Consider the following 25,985-nt stretch of genomic DNA (forward strand, 5'->3'; position numbering starts at 1 on the left):
TTTTAATCATACATTCCAGGAGGATCGACCAATCAAATGACTTGTTTGAGGAATACCAACAGCCAGACTTGGTGATCATAAAACCAGTCTACTGTTGAATTTTACTTCCTTTCTTCAACCACACTTTTTTTATTTAAAGAAAAAACCCTTTGAAATACCAAACGTCGCAAAAGATTGTTTGGTATAAATATTGACTTAGTTCGAAGTAACGGAACCTCTAAGATGTTGTCGATCAGTGAATACACGGAGAATATTCTGGAGGAATGTGGAGGGTTCGGACGTTTCCAGTTCCTTATGTACGCGGTGGTAATGGGTAGTAAACTGCCGGTCGCCTGGAGTATGATGATGATGTCATATGTGGGAGTGATACCTGATTGGTGGTGCGATTATTCTATAAATAGAACAGACAATCACGTGACTGATATTCCATTCACGCACTCGTCTTACCAGAAGTGTTCCCCGCCAGTTAATTCGACATCTTCGTCATGTAGTCAGCACAGATTTCAGAAAGACATGTACAACATTGTAAACGAGGTAAGTATTTAGTAAAAATTGGGACTCGTTAAGTGTGTCAGTTGGATGATACTATAAAATAATGCATACATTCTGCATGTGTTTCTCTAAACAGGTATGCATATGAACGTCACATGCAAAGTTGGTTTCACTAGATGTTTAGAAGCCAGGTTCCTGAAAAAATAAGCAAAGCATTTAGCAGTTTTTCCGGTCTGTGTACTACTTTAGAAGAATATGATGTAAATGCAAATATAAATGTAAATAAATGAAAGAACAAAAAGCACCGAAAAAAAACTTTGAATGAAACACTTAATTTGAACTAGAATCGGCTTTGTGTATGCAAATATGCTCATTATATGGTATTTTTAATGTGTAAGGCACATTATACTTAGTAAGTAGATAACTAAAGAAGAAAAATAGGTACATTGCATATTGACATATTAAGCATCCTTAATATTTCGGCCATGCTTAGTCCCTAAGTGATACGTATTGGGATTTGTCTGGAAAGTGTCAAAGGGATAGAAATCAATAATCTGTTAAATACAATAGTGTCCTTTTCCTTTCCTAGTGGGACCTGGTTTGTGACCGTGAACTGATCACATCTACCATAACAACTATCCAGATGGCTGGCCTCTTCGTCAGTGGGTTCTTTTCTGGACATTTTGCGGACGCTTACGGAAGAAAACCTATCTACTTTTTATCTTTATTGTCGTTGGTAGTGCTTAATGTAATTGCAGCCTATTCTGTGTCCTGGCAGATGTTTGCTGTACTCAGGTTCTTCATTGGTTTCGCCATTGGGTGCTATATTGCCGTTTTCTACACATATCTCATAGAATTCACGCCATCTAGATATCGGGCTTTAACAACAACTTTCCCTATTTGGGCGATATGGTGTGGACTATTTGCCTTTGTTTGCATGTGGCTACACAATTGGAAGTACTTACATTTAGCTACAGCTGTCACATCTGTGCCGTGGCTACTCACGTGGTGGTTGGTATTACTTATTGTCTCTCACGCCTTCAGGTGTAGTACTATATATCGTGTGGTCTGATGACATATTCCATGGCTTTCTATGCAGTACACTTTCACGGTCTCAATAGTTAGAATAACGCATTTTCAGTGCAATGTGGACATCATTTTCAGAAACCAGAGTAGTATAACTGTGAAAGAACATTGTGTATTTCAGAAAAAGGGAATAGATTTTCAGTCATTTAGAATAAATATTACAAAATATTGGGAAAAGAATAACGTCAAGATGTGAGAGAAAACAATACTGTTGCATATCTGAATATGAAGGAAAGGGATGTTCTTCATTCGGGACCACACGATGGCAGTTGTAAAAGCTTCGGCAAACTTCGAGTTTGTTTGACCGTATGAAAGAGTATCAATATCTGTCATATTCACGTCTCAAATTGAAAAAAAAAAAGAAAAAAGTTTTAACGCTGATGAATAGTTTATCATACAAAAGCGTTTGAAAAAGCTTTGCAATCGAGAATGTCGTTATAACAAAATGGTATAACAGTAAATCAAACATAAAATTCTTTAAATCAGTGTGGAGCCAATATCAACTAATATATATAAGATGTTCCTCAATAAACGTTAATTTCCAGATCATTGGTCTTCTACATACATTGTAGAGCATACATAGTTACTTTATCCTAACTTTATATAATATGAGAGTTCATGTGTTGATTTTGGTACATTAATTAGGTTCATGCCAGAGAGTTTCCGATTGCTGATAACTCATGCGAAACATGGAGATGCTGTGAAAGTCGTTCATCATATCGCAAAGACAAATACTAAGGGCGTTCCTGATTTGTCGAGGCTAACGGAAGTGGTGGAGAATGACGCGTCCATCAGCCAATCAAAACAAGCGTTTACACTACGTGATATAATCTGTTCTAGAAAGCTGCTAAAGCAGAGTTTGCTTCTCGCAGTTGGTTGGTAAGACATAGTCTCCATATCATAAACAATTCACCCCTGAATACAGATTTTGACTCTTCAATTGATAAGGATCGAACGGTACATTTTTTATTTAGAATGAAAGAATCCATCAATGTTAGTTGATCTATTAAATCCGAATAATCGAGGGAAACTTTATTTGTTGCAGTAGGAAACTAATGTTAACAGTAATAATATTTTCATATATAAAGAATTTTTTCTGAGATATTATTTCATAAAAATAGGGTCACAATGGCGGATGAGATATGAATTTTGCCAAAGTTTTATGAATTGTTTACATTTTATTCATAGGAATGATTAGGTCACTTATGGTTTGGCAATAGAAACAGAATAGAATATTAACTAAAATATTCATAAGTAGCCTCCCATGCTGAAATAACATTTTAAACTTGAAGAATTATGTTATTACATGTATTTTACATGTACGTATGTTTTTGTTGCCAGGTTGACAGCGTCGTATGTATATTATGCCATCTCATTTGGTGTCCAGAACCTCTCGGGCGATATATACATCAATATCTTCCTCATCAATATCATCGACATTCCCGCTCAAATCATCACATATTATCTTGCCAACAGGTACGGGACCAGACGATAACACGCACTAACATAAAGAGGATAGGATGTTTTTGTTTGAGTTTCAAGTCATCATTCTTTATGCGGTACAAACGACCTGAATTGCCCGAGACCGAAGGCAATGGTTTCCACTCGAGTGTTGAATACAGCACATGTTAACTGAATATTTAGCCTACAACTGCTTTGTCATACCTTCTCTCATTTATTTCTACAAAAATACTATCTTTGTATAATTCTTATTATAACAAATGAAATTAATACAATTATTTCAGGTTTGAAAAATACATATCAATTCAACAAAGGAAAATGAAAAACATGTCAATTATGATTTATTTTAATTTATTTCTGACGAGGGAATGTAACATAAAAAGCTTTTCTAGATCCGTCCCGTTACAGAGGGTTGGAACGTCCTAAAACAGCCAAAGCATTAAGTGACGGCTTCCCCTCTATGGAATGTGTTGTGTGTGCGAATGTCTATATGTTTGGGAGACCCGTCCCACTACAGAGGGCTGGGACGTCCTAAAACAGCCAAAGCATTAAGTGACGGCTTCCCCTCTATGCAATGTGTTGTGTGTGCGAATGTCTATATTTTTGGGAGACTGTGGTATATTAGCGTTAACCATTGTTCCTTTATTTTCAGGATAGGCCGGAGGTACACATGTCTGTTGTTCTTTGTGGTGGGTGGCCTGTCCGGTTTAGTTGTGGCTGTGGTCGAAGTTGTAGGTGAGATTAACATTCTCTCTCATCAACCATAAATAGGAACGAATCAGTAAATACACTTAACGACGATTTAATTTCTCTGTCTCAGTGGGCAAAACGATGGCTTGTCACATTCAACGCACAAAAAACTGAATTTGTTATTTATCTCTAAAAATAGATTTGTTAATAAACCGAACCTTCTACTTAATAACATTCCGATTAAACATGTAATTAACCATAAACATCTGGGCATATTTCTATCTGGTAACCTTAGCTGGCATTCTCACATCTCAGAAATTGTAGCCAAAGCCAACAGAATATTAAATATCTTACAAGCATTAGCTTATATTATCCCGCGTTCATGCCTAGAAACACTATGTACAACTATGGTAAGATCGGTTATGGAATATGGCAATGTTTCATTTGATAACCTTATTGAAAGTGTTCAGCGTAGGGCGGCATTAATATGCACAGGTGGTTATAAGGTAACCAAATATACTAAACTGTTGGTTGAATTAGGGTAGGAAAAACTAAGTGATAGACGAAAAAATTGCAGACTAAAAATGTTATTTAAAATTAAGCATTATCTGTGTCCACCATATTTGAAAACTATCTGTCCAATTCAGACTCATAGAACACAAAACTACAACTTTAGAAATTCAAATACTATTCTCCCTATCCTGTCAAGAAATTTTTCTATCATCAATCCTTCTTTCCAAAATCAATATGCGACTGGAACAATCTAACTGACACATTAAGAAATATCTCTTCACTAAAGTCCTTCTCTCTTGCACTGTCAAATCTATCCACTCCACAAAAAATCTATTTATATACATATGGACATGGGAAAGGTAAAATCAATCACACTAGAATAAGAATGGGATTAAGTGCTTTAAACAAACACAAACATTCTTACAACTTAACCAATAACAAATTCTTTGACCTTTGCGTGAACTCCTCCGAAGATGAAATTCATTTCTTTTTACATTGTCTAAAATATAACAGAATCCGTTCCAATATGTTCCGCACTGTTTGTCATACAAATGTATATTCGTTCCAAATGTCAATTCCAACCTCACTGTAGAGCTCATGCCAAATGTTCTTGTCAAAATAATTTTATGTGGCTAAGAAACTCTAAACGAAATTGAGAACAAAGCATTATTTTACCATGTATTTGAATATATAGTGAATTCAAACAAATTCTGACCCCCACCTTCCTCTCTCTCAGTCTCAGTCTCCCCCTCCCCCCTCTCTCTCTAAAGTATGTATGTGTGAGTGTGAGAGTGTGCGACATTTGTATGTCTTTTGTGTAATTGTACATATTGTTTGTTTGATAACATGTTGAGGAGAGCATCTAGTAGCCTTCGGGCTGTTTGTAATTCTTGTGAAATAAATAAAGAATTAAATTATAGATAAACATTTAAGTCCATGACAGCTCTCAGTGAAGGTTTTAGAATTTTAATCCAATATGTGCTTGTTGCTATCACCTACTTCCATCAACATTTTTTATGTATGTATGTCTATGTATGTATGCATGAATGGATGGGTGGATTGATGGATGGATGATGGATGTACAATGTATGTATGTGTGTATGTTTGGATGTATGGATGGATAGATGGATGGATGTACAATGTATGGGTGGATGGATGGACGGATGGATAGATGGATATGCAATGTATGTATGTTTGAATGGATGGATAGATGGGAATCCCTACGTTTAATTATCGGAGTACTCGCTTTAAACTACATTGTATATAACTGTAAACCGATGAAGCATACATTCCTATATCGTGTCGTTGTAATTTATCTTTAATTTATCTCCGTTAGTGCTGTTTATGACACATTCATTGCTTTTTGTTATAGATGTTGAAAATAAGGATGTGATAATCAATGGGTTTGCCCTGACGTGTAAGCTCTGTGTTGGTGCCGCCTGGACTTCCTTAATTGTTCTGACGGCGGAAACGTACCCTACTGTAGTCCGGTGAGACACGGCAATTATTTAATAACGATTAGACTATAGCTTTTGACGCAGACATCAACTAGGTGGGCACTGAACTAGTTGTTGATCACCCATTGTCACTAAAGCATTTATAGACGTTTATTGAGGGCATGTTAAAGATCTGATTAACAACTACTATCTGTGGAGGTCGAGGAATGACATGTTTCGGAAACTTGATGTATCACCAAAATACTTTGTTCGTTGGTTTGTTTGATTAATTAACGTTCTATTAACAGCTATGTTCATGTAAGGACGACCTCCCATGTATGCGATGTATTGCATGTATGTTGTGCTAGGTGCATGTTTTGGGAGACTGCGGTAAATTCATGTTGTGTCTTCTTGTATAGTGGAACAGTTGCTCTTTTCCACCAAGCATCAAACCCAACCGGTCACATTATACTGACAACGGGCGAACCAGTCGTCCCACTCCCGGTATGCTGAGCGATAAGCAGGAGAAGAAACTACTACTTTTATAGACTTTGGTGTGTCTCGGCGAGGGGACAGAACCCAGAGCCTTCCTCACAGGGGCGAACGCTCAACTCAAGGCCAAAAGTGAGGTGGTGCCAAGGGAGGCATTAGGAAACAAAGTCAGGAAGAAGAGACAAGATAATATCCTAAATTTAGTCGCCTTTTACGATCATGCTGTAGGGGTAGCAGGTACAATTCTAACGCCCTACCTGCAGGGCCATCACCCAAATACGTCTGGCAAAATAAGAACTTATAAAACAATCACTATCTGACAATTAACAAACACTTTTATGCTATTTTATTTTAATAGTCATAATTATTAACAATTACTTGCATCTCTAATTCATATGTGAATCTAGTCCTGTGCATCTGCAATCTGATTAAAATACAGATCCTTATTATCACTACGTTTGATAAGAGGATCTGAGAAAATTTCATAAGGGATCATGTCCAGGTGCCCTTTGGAAATGGCCAATCAAATTGCTACTTGCAAAATTTTGACAGTGAATTTCAGGAACGAAATAACTTGAAAAAAATGTCAGAATTATTTTGTAGTACGTAGTCATCTCGCCCAAAGAGCACAATCAAGCTAATTGTATATGTATACTGGGACAAAATGTCGTTTTCAAGGAATGTGACAAGGTGTAGAAAATGTATCCGATATGAAGACCACGTGGTATAAAGGTCATCTGGACGTGACCCCCTATGGGATATTGTCAGATCCTTTATATAACGGAGTGATTATAAGGATCTGTATTTTAATCAGATTGGCGCATCTGCTTTGCGATTCCGAGACAAAATGCTTTTACAATCTTCCGCACCTGGCTCCCGAGTCCGAGACAATTTGACAGTGTAGTGTCCATTGTGTCTGCTGTTTTTTTTCCATCTTACATGTATCCTATTATTCCACTATTTCGATGAAAGAAACGATTCCTATTTGTATTGTTTCATTCGTTACCAAATATATACTAGTTACACTAGTCGTATTTTAAGGAAGTGTGTGCATGATAGCTTTAGATTTTTGAAAACAGATTTAAAAATACCATCGGCGAAAACAACTGTCCAACGAAGCTTACATCATTGAGGAGAAGAACTAAATGTAGTAAACATGGGTCTTGTTTCACGAAGATTCCATTATTTTAAAGAATTCCTTACCCTACGATTCTCCATAGAAAAGCATAACATATTTGAAAGAAAGCCCTTAACTCAGGATTTATCCTAAAGGTCCGTAATGTTTTTCTATTGTGAATTTTCAGTTAAGGAAACTAGTTTGAGACATTAAGTTCTTCCACTAAATAACATTCATTTTACCTAAAAAAAACTCCCGAAATCATTATATCAGCTGTAACAACGTTGTAATGTCTTGTTGCTAAAGTATTAATCATTATTTAACTGTCGGTATTGGGTTTTCAGAAACATTGGAAATGGTCTTCAGAACTCGATGTCGAGACTTGGAGGGATGGTGTCGCCTTTGATTATTTACGTGGTAAGTGTACAGATGCGTATTTTATGTCGAACTCTGATAACAAAAGACTTCATTTTCTCGAAATGTTTAATTTGGTATAATTTATTTAAACATTCTTTTGACACTAAAAGTCGGTTTCAAGTACCATGACAAGATCATTAGACCTAACAATAGAAATAATAGTGGTGTATCTCAAATGATTATTCCATAGAGACTTTGTGGTTACAGGAGGAACAAATATTTCTCCGTGCATTAAGAAAATGCTTGTATCAATAGAGATCTAATTATACCATGAAACCGTTAAATATTTCCAACACCATGTAATGTCTTATATCTGTTACACCTCTACGATATAAAAAAGGAATATGTCCCCACCATGAGTTATATCGCTGATTTACCCAGATTAATTCATACATGTATTCCTTTTACTCAGCGACTTGTAGTTTTCTTTATTTAAGCTTTTGCTTATTTTACTCACTTTACTCTTTTACTTATTTAAATTACTATGTTTTCCTAAAATAAAAAACCCTTTGCCTTTTTCTAGAGAACAGTGTGATCTAGGTTTCTTTATTTAACAGAGAAATTATCATCACGTTGATCGAAAATCATTCATTTTAGATTATGATTTATTTTGAATTGACCTATGCTTATTTATAAATATTAGAGAGTTGACCTAGATTTGTTTTGCCGATGATGTCAAAGAGTACGTATTCGTACCATTATATTTTAAGTTTTTCAGAAGTCTCTGTATAAATTGATCTGGTTTGAATGCTAATGGCTTTAAGTTTGTTAATGGGTTTTTTGTAGTAGAATCATTGATAAAAAAGAATAAACACATTTTCAACAATTCAATTTAACCAAGTACAAAATTAAAGCTTTATTTTTTTATTTTGAAATATTTCTTTTTTATAACCGGGATACATATATTCCTGTGCAAATCTCTGTTCTGTCATCTTTTTTTTCATCTTATCCCCACTTCGAAAGTGTCTAGATCAGAAGATTAATATTATTTATATTCTCCATATATATAGACATGTACATAATTCATGTAAATGTTCCAAACTATAGTCAAAGTGCTGTTTCAGTAATCTGATGATCCTATCCGTTCCAATACCCGTGCACTTAGAACTGTCGAATATTCCGCATAATGTTGTATAGTAATTCTTGATTATAGTGCAATCTTGCAGACACAGATACTGTAAAACTTCTCCCAGATTGCAAGTATTTGAATATTTACTTTTTTATAGTGCAGATAGAAAAAATGTTTTTATCTTCAGTATGCAACAGATTGTGTCCTGCGTCTTCCGGATAACAACTGGTTAACTTTCCGAAATCGGATATTCCACTGAAAATTAAAACATTGCCGTAATTTATTGAGAAAAAAATGAAATATTAAAATATTTCAAAAATCGCTTCAGTAGCATTAATATAGAGGTTACACAACTATAGATGGTTATGTATGGTGTTTAATTCACATGATTTAGTTATTTATTAAAATAATATATAACGATTACTTACAAGAGTGAAAACAACGCCGTATGCAACGTACATAGCATAGTCTAATAATGATAATTCGAAGACAAAATTTCTATGTTGTTAGGAAACAAAAATCAGTTTATTGTTTAAAATATATATGTATATAAAATTATGTTTTGACTGTCCACTATTGTAAACGTTTGCTTTTTGTAACAAAAAATACAATTGGTTGAAGTGATTGCGTATAAAAATCAGTCAAAGGTCACTCTGTCAACCAATCAAAACGTTTATACCACGTATACATATTCAATGACGCCAATGCTGTTGAATGATTCCCAACTTTATTGAAAGAAATAAATACTAACGGTACTAGCTATTACTAACAAGACTAACATTAAAAAATAAAAATCATTTTAGTTAAGTGTGATTTATAGAATGACGATAAAGTAAGTATATTTTACTTGCTAACTATTTAAGATAAAATGCAAAATTTACTTCATTCTCGAAAATGTGAATATACATACCTGTAATTATAATGTATTATTCGATTGCGTAAAGGATTTCACCATAATCTCATTCGGTTACCATTGTAAAAAGGTTATGAGATTTTGTGCAATGGATGGGGACGTTTTAATTTTACCATTAAGAATGTCATGTCAGGTTATAAATATCGTCAGTTTTTGTCTCATGTCGTAAAACCTCCAAACTATTATCATTTTTTCATTAATAAAAATATTAACATTGTAAATTAACGATCGTAATATCAAAAGTATACTGACCTCATCAAATTTTACTTCATGTGAAATTTCCTCAGTAAGGCCGCCAAAGACTTGTGCTCTATTGTTACTGGCAATGCAGAATCTTCCCTTATAACAACATCATTCATACCAGGGGACGCCCAGCCTCCGAATTTGGGGATTCCTACTTTCTCGTCCGCATTGAATGGACTACCCAAGGTTGGCACGCCTGTCTGAAGACCATTCTGTTCCTGTTCGTAAGCTAGTGGAACTGAATCGAACCCAGTGTTCGGAGATACAGGAATGTTTAATCCTAGATCTCTAAATCCAGCATGTTGGATGTTTCCGGTTGCAGGAATACCACCGAGTACTGATTGAGATCCGGCTCCACCAATAGCGTTATTTTGAAATATTGAACTTCCGGTTTGAATTCCAATAGGGGATACCGGTGCTATGGCAGGAAACGGTCCGTTTGCATTTTGGATAACTGGCCCTTGAGGTGTTACTGGAATTCCGCCAGGTGATTGAAAGGGTACGGTAGCACCTTCAATAGGAATAGGAAAACTACCTTGCGTTTGTAAAGGTATGCTGCGCGATGTTCCTATCGTAGTAAAAGGCGTTATCGGAGCCCCACCGACGGCGTTGTGGACTACTGGCGAACTGGGATATATCGCGGAATGAGACGGACGAATCATCTGTATCGGTTGCTGAAGAATACTCGTTGTTGGGCCAGCCAATCCGGCATTTATGAAAGGCGATGTTAATCCGGTAGAGACCAGTCCACTTCCCCGGTAAGGAATGGTTGTCTTAAATACATGACTTTGGTGGCCAATGTATGGACTCTGGTGGGAGTTATATACAAATTGCGGCCGTAATTGTCCACGGAACGGAAACTGTTGATGTGTTGGGAATGTCCTTATGATATTATGTCCGTAGATATTACCATGGTGTGGTCTACGATGCCCGTAGTTTCCAGCTGATACGGTCGAAATAAAGAACAACACCGATATTGTTACACATAGTCCTTGCATGTCTGCAAAAATGTCCTCCTATATATCCGCCGAATGTATGTGGTAGGATTTTATAACGGTGTCACTTCCCAAATTACACAGGTCAAAGTAGTTTCAAGTAGATGTACGTCTTGTATAAAATGGCAATGACCCGACTCGAGATGATATATCAGTGCTTATCCTGTGTAGATCTGTCTTATCTTAGATTCTATATGGAGCAGAGATTACAAATTCCATGAACATGTCATCGTACCCGAACACCCTTGCACGTGAAATTTATTTCTACCAATCAGAAAACGTCTTATATATCATAATTAGAGTATACATATGTATATATATATCTCTACATGCTTCCTGTTACTGTACTAAAATCATGACCATCCTAAGTCTCGTGAATACCAGTACGTCCCCGGGGCTTAGTGACGTCACTTTAAGTAGGTGTGATGGATCAGGTATATCAAATTTCGCAAAACCTCAAAATCCCAACTTTCTTATAGGTGTATACTCTTGATTGTACACCTAATCGTTACATGGATTGCGCGTTATCAATATTCGTGGAGACTCGTTACTGTATATACATACATGTACATGATTTACATACATAGTTCCTTATACAAATGAACGCTTCCATTGTTGTTTTGTTTCTCTCTCTTTATGGTTTTTGAAAACTGTTATAGTCAGTCTATGTTATTGCATTTCAAAAGTATAAATAACAATGATACATAAACTTTACGTCTTATTCTTAAATTCCATACACGTGTTTTATAATAATAATAATTTTATATGGTAAATAAAAAAATATATAGTAGCAATATAATTACAATTTGGTGTATAAAATTAACACTGATGTGGTAAGGGATTATCTAATAGAAACCAGAACCCGGTTGTTCAAAGGGTGATAAGTTTAATCACATGATTTGTGAAATTTTGATAATTGATTTGCTGCAGAATTTTTTATGATATCTTCACTATATCAGAATCACTTCGCTTTTATCAAATGCACTTTTTTTATAAAATTTACCATGCGAGTAATAAACATGATTAATACATTACGTGACAGAATGTTAGATTCTACGAGGTGTCCCTTATAGTATTTATTTCTGTAACGATGAAATAAAAAGGGGTCATACACATGTGAGGCTTATAATAAAGCCATTATAGCCTAGTTGAGAGGGACTAATGCCCTCTCAACCAGTTCATATACATTATTATTATGCTGCTTTCAAAACTTCCATAATAAATTAGAAATAGGAAAAGTTAGGACTGTACGCTGATAATTATATATATACATGGTTTGTGTCTTACAGAATAACCGTGTCCCAGGGATTATGTATTTTCTGTGTGGAGGACTCATGCTTCTGTCCGCCTTCTGTACAATGTGTCTACCTGAGACCAAAGGTGTGCCATTGAAGGACACAATAGAAGAACACACGTATGGAACACTGGAAAAGGAAAGACTGTTACCATCTAATAATAAAAACGAGTATAGGACCACAGCTCCGACGGAAACATCCCCTTCCATGATTAACGAATGATTTTGAACTATTTTTGTTAATTTATTATTTAAAACTATGTTATATCATATCCTACGTCATCAAAATACTATTTGACTTTGTTTTTAAAAAAGCGTTGCACATCGATGGCCCACTAGTATTTGTTAGGCTGATATGTTTTGAAAATACGACGCATGTTTCTTTGACATGATGACGTAGTATCCACTTCCTGTTTACAAGGAGATGCCTGTCAAAGGGAAAACGTAATATGATAAAAGACGCTTTATTCAAAGTAGAATCTATGAAATAAATATTCAGGGAAAGACTGCTTATGTTCTGTAAAGTAGGATTATTTGGAGAAAGATATATTATATGTTTTAGAAATATGTAATAAGAAAGAAAAATGTAGTATGTCCGATGAAACTTGTACATTATGAGAAAAAAGAACGACAAAATATTTCTAAGAAGTACATAATAAGAAAAAAGGAAGACAATGTATGGTAAGTGAAGCATGTAATGAGAAAGAAGAAATCAAAATATTTCAATGAAGTCATATAAAAAAGCCTGTGTGAAAATCGTAGAGAAGGAAAGACAGAATATGTTTGTGAAGTTCTTGATTAGAGGCAGACAATATGTATACAAAGTACATAATAAGGGGACGACATAATAGAATATGATGTGATGTGCTTAAGGAGTACAGGCTTTACGTATGATTTAATCTCATTATTCTATATTTCCAATTATAAATGACGCTTATTTATGCGTTTTAATGTCATTAAACATGATAAAAAATTGTGATACTATTTATTCATAATGAAATGTATAGTGTGAAAAATATGATAATGTTCAGGAAAAAAAATCGAAATATTTTATGCTAAAAAGCATGATAATCTGGAAACATAGTTAAATGCTCCCCTGAGCCCGACAATATACTATCATTTGGTAATAGTTTATGGCTTATATCTACATTAAAACTTTTAAGATTAGCGCCCGTCGGCAAAAATGATATCGGCGAGGGCAATAATTGGAACAGAAAACAAAATATTGTTCTTCCTACATGTATTATCACTGATAACAAGGACATATAATGATACTCAGACAACATTTCCTCAGGACACGTGAATTGCACATGAATTTCACGTGAAGAAATGTTGCCCGTGTTAAAAGTATTAATTCAAAGTTTCATGTATTAACAGAAAAAGGTTTATTTTGGAAATGTTAAATTGTTTCTTTATTTCTATTCTGATGGTTTTGATTACGGGTTATAAACGCGCAATGTTATTTGTGATATTGAAACTGATCATGATGGCGTCGATCAAGTTGAAGTTTTCAGCTACAGAAAAGACGTCGGTTTCGGAATGCTACTTATTTAAACGTTTCAAATTATTATTAACTTGTTGCTGATCAAGTACATAATTCAATATAACATAGAAATAAGTTGAAAAATAAAGAAGCCGTCAGATGTGTTTTTTATTCCTGGGCAGAACTACATGGTGTACCTGTATCATACTGTACAAAGGATAAACTTTGTAGGATATCCTTTTAACAATAATCAAAAATTGAAAATTGGCTAACATATAAAAATGTGATATCAAATCTCATAAAAACAGATGGACGCAATATTATTCATCCTAATGATTGCTTTTGCCATTAATTATATCATAACTGAGATAATACATAAGCATTGCATCTAAATGTAATGGCAATATCTATAATATTATAAGACTATTTCATGTGTGGATATGAAGGATAGGGATATTCTACACTCGGGATCACAAAATGTTGTAAAACCCGAGGCGTTGAAATAAATTCGAAAAAAAACGCAACTGCAATTCAATTCTCCATACATAAAAATTGCATGATATTTTCAACGCAAATTCCGTTGTTTGTATCTATTAAAGTTAATCCACCCTAGTTTCTGAATTTTTTTTTTAAATGACACCTAGAAAATAGTAATTCTATTGACGCAGTGACGTCACACGGCTTTATTGCATGGGTAGCCATATATATATATATATATATATAAGGGGCCGCGGTGGCTAAGTGGTTAAAACGTCTCGACACATTATCACAAGCCCTTCACCACTGGGTCGCGATTTCGAATCCCATGTGGGGCAGTTGCCAGATACTGACAGCTGATCGGTGGTTTTTCTCCGGATACTCTGGCTATCCTCCAACAATAAACCTGGCACGTCCTTACATGATCCTGGCTGTTAATAGGACGTTTCACTAGTAAAACCCAAACCAAATCCATAATACTTATCAAAAGGCTTACGAAAGACTCAATGTTTTATATTGAAAAATAAAACTTGAAAAGAAAACATTAACAATCTATGTTTCGATCATCAGGCCACTTCTAGAAAATTCAGGTGTTAGCTGGGAATTGTTGCTTAGCAAATAAAAAGATACTCGAATCAGTACAATTACAATTCTGGAATAATATCTGACTTCGTAGAGGCGATTCTCATCATTTGCTATGTATTGACCTAGAATGAGTTCCAGTTAAACAAGGACGAAAAGAACATAAGTTTATAATGATGTAAATATGTATTATCTCGGAGAAAAAAGAACCATTCATGACAATCACCCCCTCCCCTTTTATACATATATATATACAAGTATATTAAATCTGTAATATTTAATCCCTTGTACACTTCTTTAAGAATAGTTATGGTAGACAGTAGATTACTTGGCTGAGTCTATTGTATGCTATCTTAGTAATGGTCCTGAAACAGCGTCCCATTTCTTCTTTCATTGTCTTGAATTAATTAAAATCTGGATATTCTTTTTGCTATCTTTAACTTCATTTAAAGCTCTAAAATGTTTATTTCCTTAATTCATTAAAAAGGGCTCTTTTGTGTAGTTGTGTCCCCTTCATCATTTGTGGATGGCCTAGCTATTTTTATATTGAGAGCTTCTGACATGCTTTAAATATTTGCAAAGTATCGATTTATTCAACAATAGAAAATTCGAATAACTTATCCAAGTCATTACCTTTCACTTGACGACGATTTGAATCATATGGTTATTGTCTTATTCTATTTCAATTTGTTATAAAAGTAATACTCATGTTAGAATTATCTCCCTTCATTTGAATTACATATGTAGATTGGTATATGCATGTTTGCCCCAAAAAAGGCAGTGCTCGATGTCAGATTCTATCATTGATTTATTTTGTTTATAAAACTGTTTGAAATTTTTAAAATGTCCTTGTAACTATTTACTTGTGCCACTTTTCATGAGAGCATTTGTAAATACGTGTAGAGTATACTGGTATATTACATGTAGGTATTTTAAACTTGAGCAAAAGTGAGACCAGCCTTTGATTAATTTTGTTATCAATGTTTTTTTTTTTTTTTTTTTTTTCGTTTTTGTAAAATAAATACTTTATTATATAAATGCACTGTCGCTGGTTATAGCAAACTATGGAGACCAAACAGGCAACAAACAGAGCCTACTATCTACACAAGAATAACGAAGGCAAAGGCATACCACAAACCCGAACGTGATGCTACCATTACATATTTTAAGTATATCTCGTGTTTCATAAATCAGTATTCACTCATACCGGATGAGGTGTGCTTTGCTTTTGGTAGTATGCTGCAGTAAAATAGCACTTTAATGATATCAATGTCATAAAATTAATAAAGGAGAAACAACTTGAACAAACCGTTAACAAACACATCAACTTACTAATCGCTACACACGTCCTAACAAGATACTAGTTGTTGGTAGGACGTTTAGCCGAATTAAATAAACCAACTAATCAGCAATTCCTAACGTCTCTCTTTTCTGCATAAACATATACAGATACTTATGAAATCGGGAAAAATAATTCTTGAAAGAAATATATTTTCGTCATCAACTTAAAAGTACAAAGAAAAATTAAGAATATCCATCTCTCGTATGTGATAAAAACTATTTTAAAATGAATTAAAAATTGGTAATTTGATTTTCAAATAAAATATGTATATTTAAAAAAAAATACCAGCACCACAAAAGTTACAATCTTAAAGATGCTCCACCGTGACAAATGGTATTTTTTCACTATCAAAAACAGGAGCAGAAGATTAAGTATTTTTCTTCAGTTACAAAAGTTACTTACTTTACACCGTTACAACCATTGAAAAGTTTGAGCTTCTAAACTTCAATTTAAAAAATGAAAAATGATTAATTGCATCCCGAAAAAATTCCGTGTCACTATATCCTATATGGGATGAAGTACTGATTGCGCATGCACCAAAGGCGAAATTATTATTTCATATTATTTTTTGTGTTTATTAGACGTATATATACACGATAAAATATGTATGATTTTAAAAAAAGATATACCAGCACCACAAAATCTTAATGATAGCCAATCAGAGGACTTTTATTTCAAACCAATGGCAACAATGCATTAAGCTATAACTATTTCATTCTAAAATTCTCACTGTACACTGATTTTCACTTACATCGGACTCTGGAATCATAAATTGGAAATGTATGACTAGGTGTACTAACAAAAAAGTGGTCCGTTGCTATCGGCACTCTCTATTTTTAAGTCACTCAAAAACTGTTTTCCCGAATTTTAATTTTGAATCTCATTAACACATAGACAGAAACTACTATGGGACCAAAACCAGTAACAGGGTGAATTGAGACGGCAAAGAACAATGTTCCGTTTTCGTTATTTCCAAAAAAAAAATTCTAAGAAAATATTATTTCAAACAAAATTTTCCATTAAAATTCTAAAAGAAATGGTTTTAATATAAAGTATACGATCTACTAAAATGTTTTATGAATAAAAAATGTAGAATATTTAACAAAAGCTAACCCCCTTTTTTTTTTTGTGCAGGTAGTTTTAATGAAAAATGACTACGCAGAATTCAGGCCTTTTGGGCCTTTTTAAAACACAAAAGGAAAAAGAAGTGTCATTTTAAAGGGACAACTAGTAGTGCTTTTCATATGCAAAGTTTCAAGAAAATTGGGCTGTGGGCAGTTTCTATGGGATTTTTAACATAAATTTGAACACCACCTTTTTGATAATTAGATTTCTATATTTATTACAGTTATATTTGGCTCGTATGTGATAAATAGAGGCTACACAATGAGTTGCTGTTTGATATAGAATAAATTTTACACATTATAAAAATATCTCCATCAAACCATTGTAACCAAGTTCCATCTCGGCATATGAGCGTCAATTCAACTAAAATCCTGGGAAGTGTCCTCGTACGGCCAGAAAAACGTTGAACAAATACAATTATCAATTTTAAGACGATTGTTTATGTTACGAAAAAGAAAGCATGCATTCCGATGCCGTCACACATCCGATTTCAACAGCGGTTTGTTCTGCATCTACAAACTGCGTTTGAAGTGCAACAACATGACATCATTCGATTATTGATGACATTAATAATTTGTAAAAAGTATGACACTGAGGGAAAAAAAGTGGTCGGGTCAAAGTTTAAAATCTAGACCAATCAAAATATCAGAAGATATTATTCTACAAATGGAATACATGTATCAATATATTTATCTAACACTTACCACATTAACACATGGCCTTAGTGTTAAATAACATGAGGCATCATTTGTGTAATCGATGAAAGAACATGAAAAATAAGATACGTATGTTCATACAATGTATATGTAAAACAGTAATTTCAAGGTCAAATAGCTTTCGGAATCACATTTTATTCTTAAAAAACAATAACATAAGAAAATATCCATCAATGTCCTTATATGAGTTTGCATCACCATATAAATAGAAGCTTTCATGTGCAATCTATCTTAACAGGGATAAAGATTAAGTTAATATTTTTTTTCTTTATCTTGTGTTCTTTTCTTCTAATTTATTTTTGTAATCTAAATTCCCTCACAAAGAAAAAAAAATAGAGCTGTGAATTCTAAACAATCATCGTTACGACATTATATGATAAAGTACCTTTGTAATGTACAATAACCATATATATAACTGAACTCGGAACAGGTGTATTCACAATATCACAACCACAGACAGCGACGCAGGATAAGTGCAGGTTTCAGTCAGTTATCTCCCTTTATGAAAGTTACAGGTAAAGGTCACAGCATCATCAATCCGATGTCGTTATCGGTTGTCTCCCTTTCCTGAAATAAATATATAGTGAATGTAAGTGGCTTGTTTAAACGGAATGATTCAAAGATTCATTCTATCAGAGATTTTACAATTTAAATCTCTGATTCTATTTATTCGTTTGAGTTCATTCAATGATTTTTTTGATGCTAGAAATATGCTTGTTAAGTATTCCGCACCCTACCTTTTCAGTCAAATAGTCATATTGCTGTGGTGTTGTCCTGTCTTTTACCTTTTTTCAGCGAAAAAGTAATAAAAAACCATTCGTACGACAGAAAATTCAATAATTGTATATCATAAGCGATAAAAATTGCCAAGAAAAAGGCTCGAAAATTTCATATGCATGGAAAATAGTTAAATAATAAAACCAGAATATCATAATGTGTTAATGGCTTCGTGACTTAGGTATGAATAAACATTTAACATCTGCTGGTCTCTTTGTCAGAATTTTTGCAATACACAAGCTAATCTGTAATGTGCATGGTTTACGGCTTAGCTTACTAACTAAATGCTTGGAATCGCTCATAAAAAATATGCATGTCTTTTTACCTTTGACTTATCATATAATAACATATGGCAAGACAAAAGTCAAATGCACGTAACATGCGGGTTAAATGAAATATAGTTGATCGCCTCAAATATCATAATGGTAAATATTACACAGTTAATCTATAACTAAACGTTATTCATCTCTCTATCACAATCGCCGCATCTTGGTCCAATTTGGCAGTCATGAATCGCGTAATCTTTACTCAAATTCAACAACATGCACATGTAAAAATATAAATATGACGAAATTGAACAATCAAAGATTTGTCTGTTTTTTTTAAATATGTCGGAAAGAGAGGATATGGCACTAACGGACTCGCTTTTCGTTTGAATATTTATACCTTTACAGAAATGCCTTTATTATGTCCGTATCATTTCATAGAAATGTGACAGATACAGCATTAGAAATACTATCAACTGACAAAATACAATCAAACTGACAAAATACAATCAAAATGACAAAATACAAACAAACTGACAAAATACAAACAAACTGACAAAATACAAACAAACTGACAAAATACAATCAAACTGACAAATAATTTAAACTAACAAAAACTAACAAAATACAATCAAACTGACAAAATACAATCAAATTGACAAAATACAATCAACTGACAAAATACAATCAATCTTACGAAATACAATCAAACTGACAAAATAATTTAAACTAACAAAATACAACCAAACAGACAACAAAATACAATTAAACTGACAAAATACAATCAAACTAACAAAATGCAATCAAACTGACAAAATACAATTAAACTGACAAAAAAATCAAACTGACAAGACAAAATACAATCAAACTGACAAGACAAAATACAATCAAATTAAAAAATACAATCAATGAAATAAAATAAAACCAACAAAATATACTCGGCATTACAAAATACAATTAAATCATTATTGTGCCTCTTCTTTTGTAATTTTCCGACATTTTGGCAATTTCCAAATATGTTTTTACTTTAATGGGAAATTAAAGATGGATTTTTCATAGCTTGGTTTTGATTCCATGTTCACGAGGATGACCAAAAGGCCAAAAAATGTGCAAAAGAAGAGACTAACGTATTACTTTATACGTATGTAATTTCTCCCTCTGGAGAACAACTGTTTGGAATTTTAACAAAATATACCTTCGTACTTAGTCAAATTATTGTTTTACAGGAACTGAGCATCAGTGGATCTACGGCTGTGTTACTTGACGAGATGCAGGATTCCTTCTTCCGTTTCCGGTCTGGATTGTAGCACAGTGTTAAACAACACGTGCATATCAGTGCAGTGAAGCATAAACAAACAACGACAACCAGAATAACTACAAATGGGTCCATCGCCATTTTTCGACCAAAAGACAGTTAACGTGTTCTCACTTGTAGTCTAGGTTATATAGCCTGCCTTTCACACGTTCCTACGCCATTCGCTGAATGGCTGTGATCAACAAATGTATCTAATTTGCGAGGTTTCTATTGTGAACAACTACTGTTTTATAACTGTACTGTCAAAGGACATGATCTAAATTAATTTTACATACATCCAGACTACAGAGCGTCCAACTCGCCGGTATAGCCCTTCATACAGGATGAGCGACGTCACGGTTCCTTTTATCACCATATTTATCTGTATAGGACTTGGGATCGGCTTTGCCTCGTGTATATGTACTGTATTCTACTGTATGTTCAAGGCACGGAGAGAACAAACTGGAACGCCAAGCATTGGCTACAACACAGTAACGGAGACCTTACCTTTAGGGATGGTTAGGTCATCACTCAGCAACGGCGACGAATGGTAAGGAATAGTAAGGGTCTCTGTATCGTGTATATCTAATGTATGAAAACATAATAAATTCAGAAGTCCACATATAGTTATATTAACCGTATTCTTTCAAACTTTCATTCGTTCAATCACTAGTATCCAATAACCAAGCTTACCAGTGTAGTATGCTACTACAAAACTCATTTTTAAAAGAAAAAAACTAACAGATTTGATTAATTTATTTGTATTTGAAAGTATATAAAATATGGTCTTTTATATCTTCAATCAATACAAATGGTATTTTCTATGACAATTTTTTCACTTGCATTTCACCAAGTCAGTCAGTGTTCGATCTCTGGCATCGGGGTGTGAGAAGGTCAAAGGTCATCTGCCCGATCTGCCGACCGTGGGTTTTGCCTGGGCACTCCAGATTTCCTCCATTCTCAGATCCTTCTAAAAAAATTCGCGATCGATGTAATAAATCAGGTTTATAAAACGCTACTACGGGGATGAATGAAATTTTGTTTACAATACATCAAGTGTTAAAACGACACATTTTTATAAATAATAGTTATCCGTTCTCAAAGATTTTTCTTTCTAACGACTTCACAGTTCCGAGATGAAGCAGCATATTTTCAAATCCAAGTTCTTTGTCTACAAGGAAATATACATATAAGAACACAAATTTGGCAGGGTAATATTAAGAGGCTGTTAAACTGGTATCATTATGATATAAAGATACATATATAATATATAAAAACATATTCACACCCTGGTGTGTCAGCGTAATACCAGATAGACTTTCGTTAACTACTAGATTCCTACAGCTCCATTTAATTTCAAACAGTAACAAGGTTAAGAAAATAGACATGTAAAAGTTCTATCTGCTGAATATTGCCAACACATCTTAGATTTAAACAGTAATGAGTTTTAGAATATAGACATGAACAATGTCGCAATATCTGTTGATTGTCAATGACGAACATCGGCTCTATATTTATTTAGAGTTTGATCCAAATATATGTAATCTTAGCACTGTGCTGAGTTAATAGCTGCTGCTATCAAAGTTCAATCCAGCAATGTTTATATTGGAGTGGCAATAGGCTATTACGACACATACACAGTTATTTATATGTACAACATGTGCTTTGTATAGTTGGGTTGTACAGAGTTTATGCATCTATGTCTTGGACGATGATGGTTATGCCAACGCTGTTCGCCTTTCAACGAATGTCCATGGTTCGATTTCCGGCCTGGACATGCAGAGGTGAAATGTTACCCTTCCCATCTCTTATGGTTTTTCCCGGCACTCCAATTTCCTCCTAAACCGATAACTTTCGCACACTAACATCCGAGTGATCGAAAGTTATATAAATCGTAAAAATAGTTTCGAGGTCATTAACAGATAAATCGTTACCCTATAATCTCCCACGTTAACTTCGCTTTCTTTACCTGATAAAACTCACACAACCGAGTGTTTCCGGTTAATATCAAACCGGAACATCAGCCAAACCCACATAGCATCGAATACTTACTACATCTAGGAAACCTGAGGAATATCTAACAAGGCCTAACACTAAGCATCCACGGAATATATGTGATTAAATCAAATTTTTGTAAGAAATAAACAAAATCTCATCTACCATATACTCCAAAGTGCATTCTTCCACTAAAGGACGGTCGAACATTAAAGGAGTTCTGTGGCAATTATTCTTTCTATAGCAACCGAAAATGTTTAAAAAAAATATTCTAAATAACACATCAGGTCACTTAATGTTCAAGAAGAAGAATAATCAACTACATGAACATTTTGTACTTTAACCCAATTTAAGATGTTATACCTTTGATTTATCTTCCAAAGGAAAAAAAAATATATTCTATATAACACATCAGGTCACTAAATGTTCAAGAAGAAGAATAATCAATTACATGAACATTTTGTACTTTAATCCAATTTAAGATGTTAATTTTATAATATTAGGGGGAAACTTATACATTTGATTTATCTTCCAGAGTATTTTCATTATTAATATAATAACATACATGTAGATAAATTGTGAAATTTGCCGTGAAAATATTAATATTAAAGAAATTAATTTCAACATAAAATGTTTTTTATAAATACTAAACGTTTCTCTTTTATTTCAGAGGGACTGCAATTAAGCATGTTGAGGATCCAACCTATGGGATAAATGCTTCGGGTTCGTCAGTCTAATCGAAAAGATCTCAAACGATTTTCCCCAAATCGGAATCCATTGTTTTAAAATGTAATGAATTATAATGATTTGTGAGTTTTGTAAACATGTGAAAATCGTGCAAATCCAATAAAGTCATAAATTTATTAACAACTTACCTTTTTTTATTTATCTACATGTATGCATCAAAATTCTCCACCTAAAGAAGTCATTGTCAACGTTGGTTGCTTGTATTGAGGTACGAAGTGAACTTATAATGCATTTTGCATGAGGTCCACTAATCAATTCTTAAAGTTATATGTACCGTATTTTTCATAGTCACGAATTTAGAAGAGCTTTTAATATGTTATTCAACTCCAAAAGTTACCAACATTTTATTAATTACAATACTTTCAATGTATATGTTTAAACTTTACAAGTACAAAAAAGAGCTGAAAATGATTTTTGGCAGTACTGCAAAAAATCATTATATTAACATCTTCAGTGTAGTGAAATGAGTACATACCGTCAGACCATGAAGCCATATTGTTGTCAACAACTTCATTACACATTTTTACAGTATTATTAGTAATTGTGAAGTGATTTCTGAAGGTATGTTTCCATCTAAACATGTATAAGGCATAAACACAAAAATTTCACAGTGCATAACCTATGTATTCTAACTAACGTTTATATGGCATTATATATGTTTGTCTGTCCATTTGAATGATTTTCACAGCTTTATTCATAAAAACTTATGGTTTTAAATAGATAATTGAAGAAAAAATAACATGTCCAAATTTTCGGCCAGTTACGGCACATATAACTTTAAATTTATGTAAAGCAATTTTAAATTACCGTCGTCAAATAACTGACATTCTTAGTACTCGGTATAACATACATGTATTATTATTATATATTTGCTATAATTAATGTACACTGGTCGAACAGCCGCCAGTCAAACAAGGCAACCAAAACTTGTTCAGATTAGTACATGGAAGTTGATAAATAAGACTGTCGGTTTTTTTTTAAATAAATTGTTCCTCTTTAAAAAATGGTTTAGATACAAAAACTGCCAGTGTCGTTTCGAGTAGAAAATTATATAACTGTGTGATGCTGTCGCTTAAGCAGCAGGTGCTTCACTACAGTGCAAACTTATATAACTGATAGAAATGGCGAACGATAATTAATGCTTAACAGCTCGTATCTACAGTTAGGTATTTTCATTGTCAGTTTACTGAAACCTGAAGCGGCCAAAGTCTAGGTCATATATCCTGTAAGTAATGAAAGTGTTATAAATTGTAAAACTAGTTCTGAGGTAGATAGGAGACAAGTCATTTACCCCCATTATCTCCCTCGCTAGCAAACTCACCTGATAAAACCTGACACATTCATGTGCTTCCGGTCAGCCATCAAACAAAAATATTATTAAATACGGTCTGATCAAATCCTAGAAATCTTATCCAGTGACATAAATATGTATCGAACCTTGTGGATTTACTAAAGTGAAATGTAAAATTATTTTGATAATAACCACCCACGGAATATAATGGACTGTGCTGCTGGGTGTTAACATTATCATTGGTGCCATCGCATCGTCGGAAGCCCACGAGTCACCGCTCTACTTAACAAACGTAGAGCTGTGACTCGTGGATTTCCGACGATGCATTCGGGCAAAAATCAAATATTTGGATAAATCACTAAAAACAAAACCAATGAAAATATCATTGACTTAACCAATTAACCCTAAAAAGCATCTTTTCCCACTTATAGATGCTCCACCGCTGACTAAAGGTATTTTTCTCTTTCAAAAACAGGAGTCGACGAATCAGTATATTCTTCAATTACAAAAGTTACATACAATTAGCACCATTAAAAAAGTTTTAAGTTTTAATTCAAAATAACATTATTAAATAAAATTAATTGCGTCCCGAAAAAAATACATGGCACGTTGTTCTATATGGAATGAAGAACTGATTACGCAAATGTAAATGTTATTTGATATGCTTTTTGTGTTAACAAACATTTTCATTAGTAAACACAAATTGTTGTTCAAATGCTGAGTACTTCTTTTGCTGCAATATTGTTATGCTCTCTCAGCGGTGTATTAATGCCGAGTACCTCTCATGCTCTCTCGGCGGTGTATCAATGCTGAGTACCTCTCATGCTCTCTCGGCGGTGTGTATTAATGATGAGTACCTCTTATGCTCTTTCGACGGTGTATCAATGCTGAGTACTTTCGGCGGTGTATCAATGCTGACTAACATTCATGCTCTCTCGACGGTGGACCATCTTTTAAAAGACTTAAAATTCCAATGGATAACACTAGTAGTGTTAATGTTTCTATGTTTACCAATAAAGGTATTTTCAATCCTGTGTTTTAAAGTTCAAGAAAAAGGATAACCAATTGGATATTTGTACTTGTATGCAATTTGGCATATTGTTTCTTTTAATATTGTTGAAAAATTTGATTATCCTCCATAATATCTTTTATTATCTTTTTTTTTCATGACTAATATCATAGCCTAGATACAATGTCCTGCATTGTTGAATCCCAAAATAAACACGGAAAAAACATTTCGTTCACGTTACTGACTTCTAGTAATATTTGGTGATTTCATTCGATGTCATAATCATCGCAGGGAGGAAATTAATTACGGTAAGTCATAGTAAAGTGGGACCACCCTACGATAAATCATATTTTAGCCATGTCTTATTGGTATCTCGAAACCCCTCTTTTGTTATCATTAATCTTTTATTGTTTCTTTCGGAAACGTAATTACCTGGAAATGTCTTTTATTTCAATTACTGTCGAAAAGTACAAATGTTCCGCGTAGTGAATCATCTGTATTCTGCTTCTCCAAAAGAGATCAAATAATATCTATATATACCTTAGTAATACCGTATTTGCATACAAAAATGTGTTGTTGAGTTATCTGCCCTTGCGGGTAGATATATATCGACGTTATGTGTATGCAGTGTGAATGCATTGTTGTCTTATCCAATAAATAGGG

The 25,985-nt window shown here is 33.8% G+C and overlaps 2 protein-coding genes and 1 long non-coding RNA gene across 3 annotated transcripts; 1 reads left to right on the forward strand and 2 right to left on the reverse strand.

Annotated features, from left to right (window-relative positions):
• On the forward strand, window positions 1-14,313 carry LOC138308049 (solute carrier family 22 member 6-A-like). The gene is made up of 8 exons (XM_069248993.1): window positions 1-534; window positions 1,082-1,503; window positions 2,224-2,457; window positions 2,920-3,054; window positions 3,692-3,774; window positions 5,615-5,732; window positions 7,632-7,704; window positions 12,214-14,313. Exons 1-8 carry the CDS (start codon window positions 223-225, stop codon window positions 12,439-12,441), a joined length of 1,605 nt encoding a protein of 534 aa, XP_069105094.1. The 5' UTR covers window positions 1-222; the 3' UTR covers window positions 12,442-14,313.
• LOC138307888 (uncharacterized) lies at window positions 8,467-11,302 on the reverse strand. The gene is made up of 2 exons (XM_069248806.1): window positions 9,939-11,302; window positions 8,467-9,028 (listed from the first exon to the last, which is right to left on the reverse strand). The coding sequence occupies exon 1, from the start codon at window positions 10,925-10,927 to the stop codon at window positions 9,950-9,952; it is 978 nt and encodes a 325-aa protein (XP_069104907.1). The 5' UTR covers window positions 10,928-11,302; the 3' UTR covers window positions 8,467-9,028; window positions 9,939-9,949.
• A 3,745-nt stretch (window positions 14,314-18,058) lies between the features above and the next one.
• Window positions 18,059-20,468, reverse strand: LOC138307925 (uncharacterized). Its single transcript, XR_011206067.1, has 2 exons — window positions 20,190-20,468; window positions 18,059-18,510 (listed from the first exon to the last, which is right to left on the reverse strand). It is a non-coding gene; the product is annotated as an uncharacterized lncRNA (long non-coding RNA).
• Window positions 20,469-25,985: the final 5,517 nt, after the last annotated feature.

This window comes from Argopecten irradians, chromosome 14 (genome assembly GCF_041381155.1).
Source record: "Argopecten irradians isolate NY chromosome 14, Ai_NY, whole genome shotgun sequence".
Classification (NCBI taxonomy): Eukaryota; Metazoa; Mollusca; class Bivalvia; order Pectinida; family Pectinidae; genus Argopecten; species Argopecten irradians.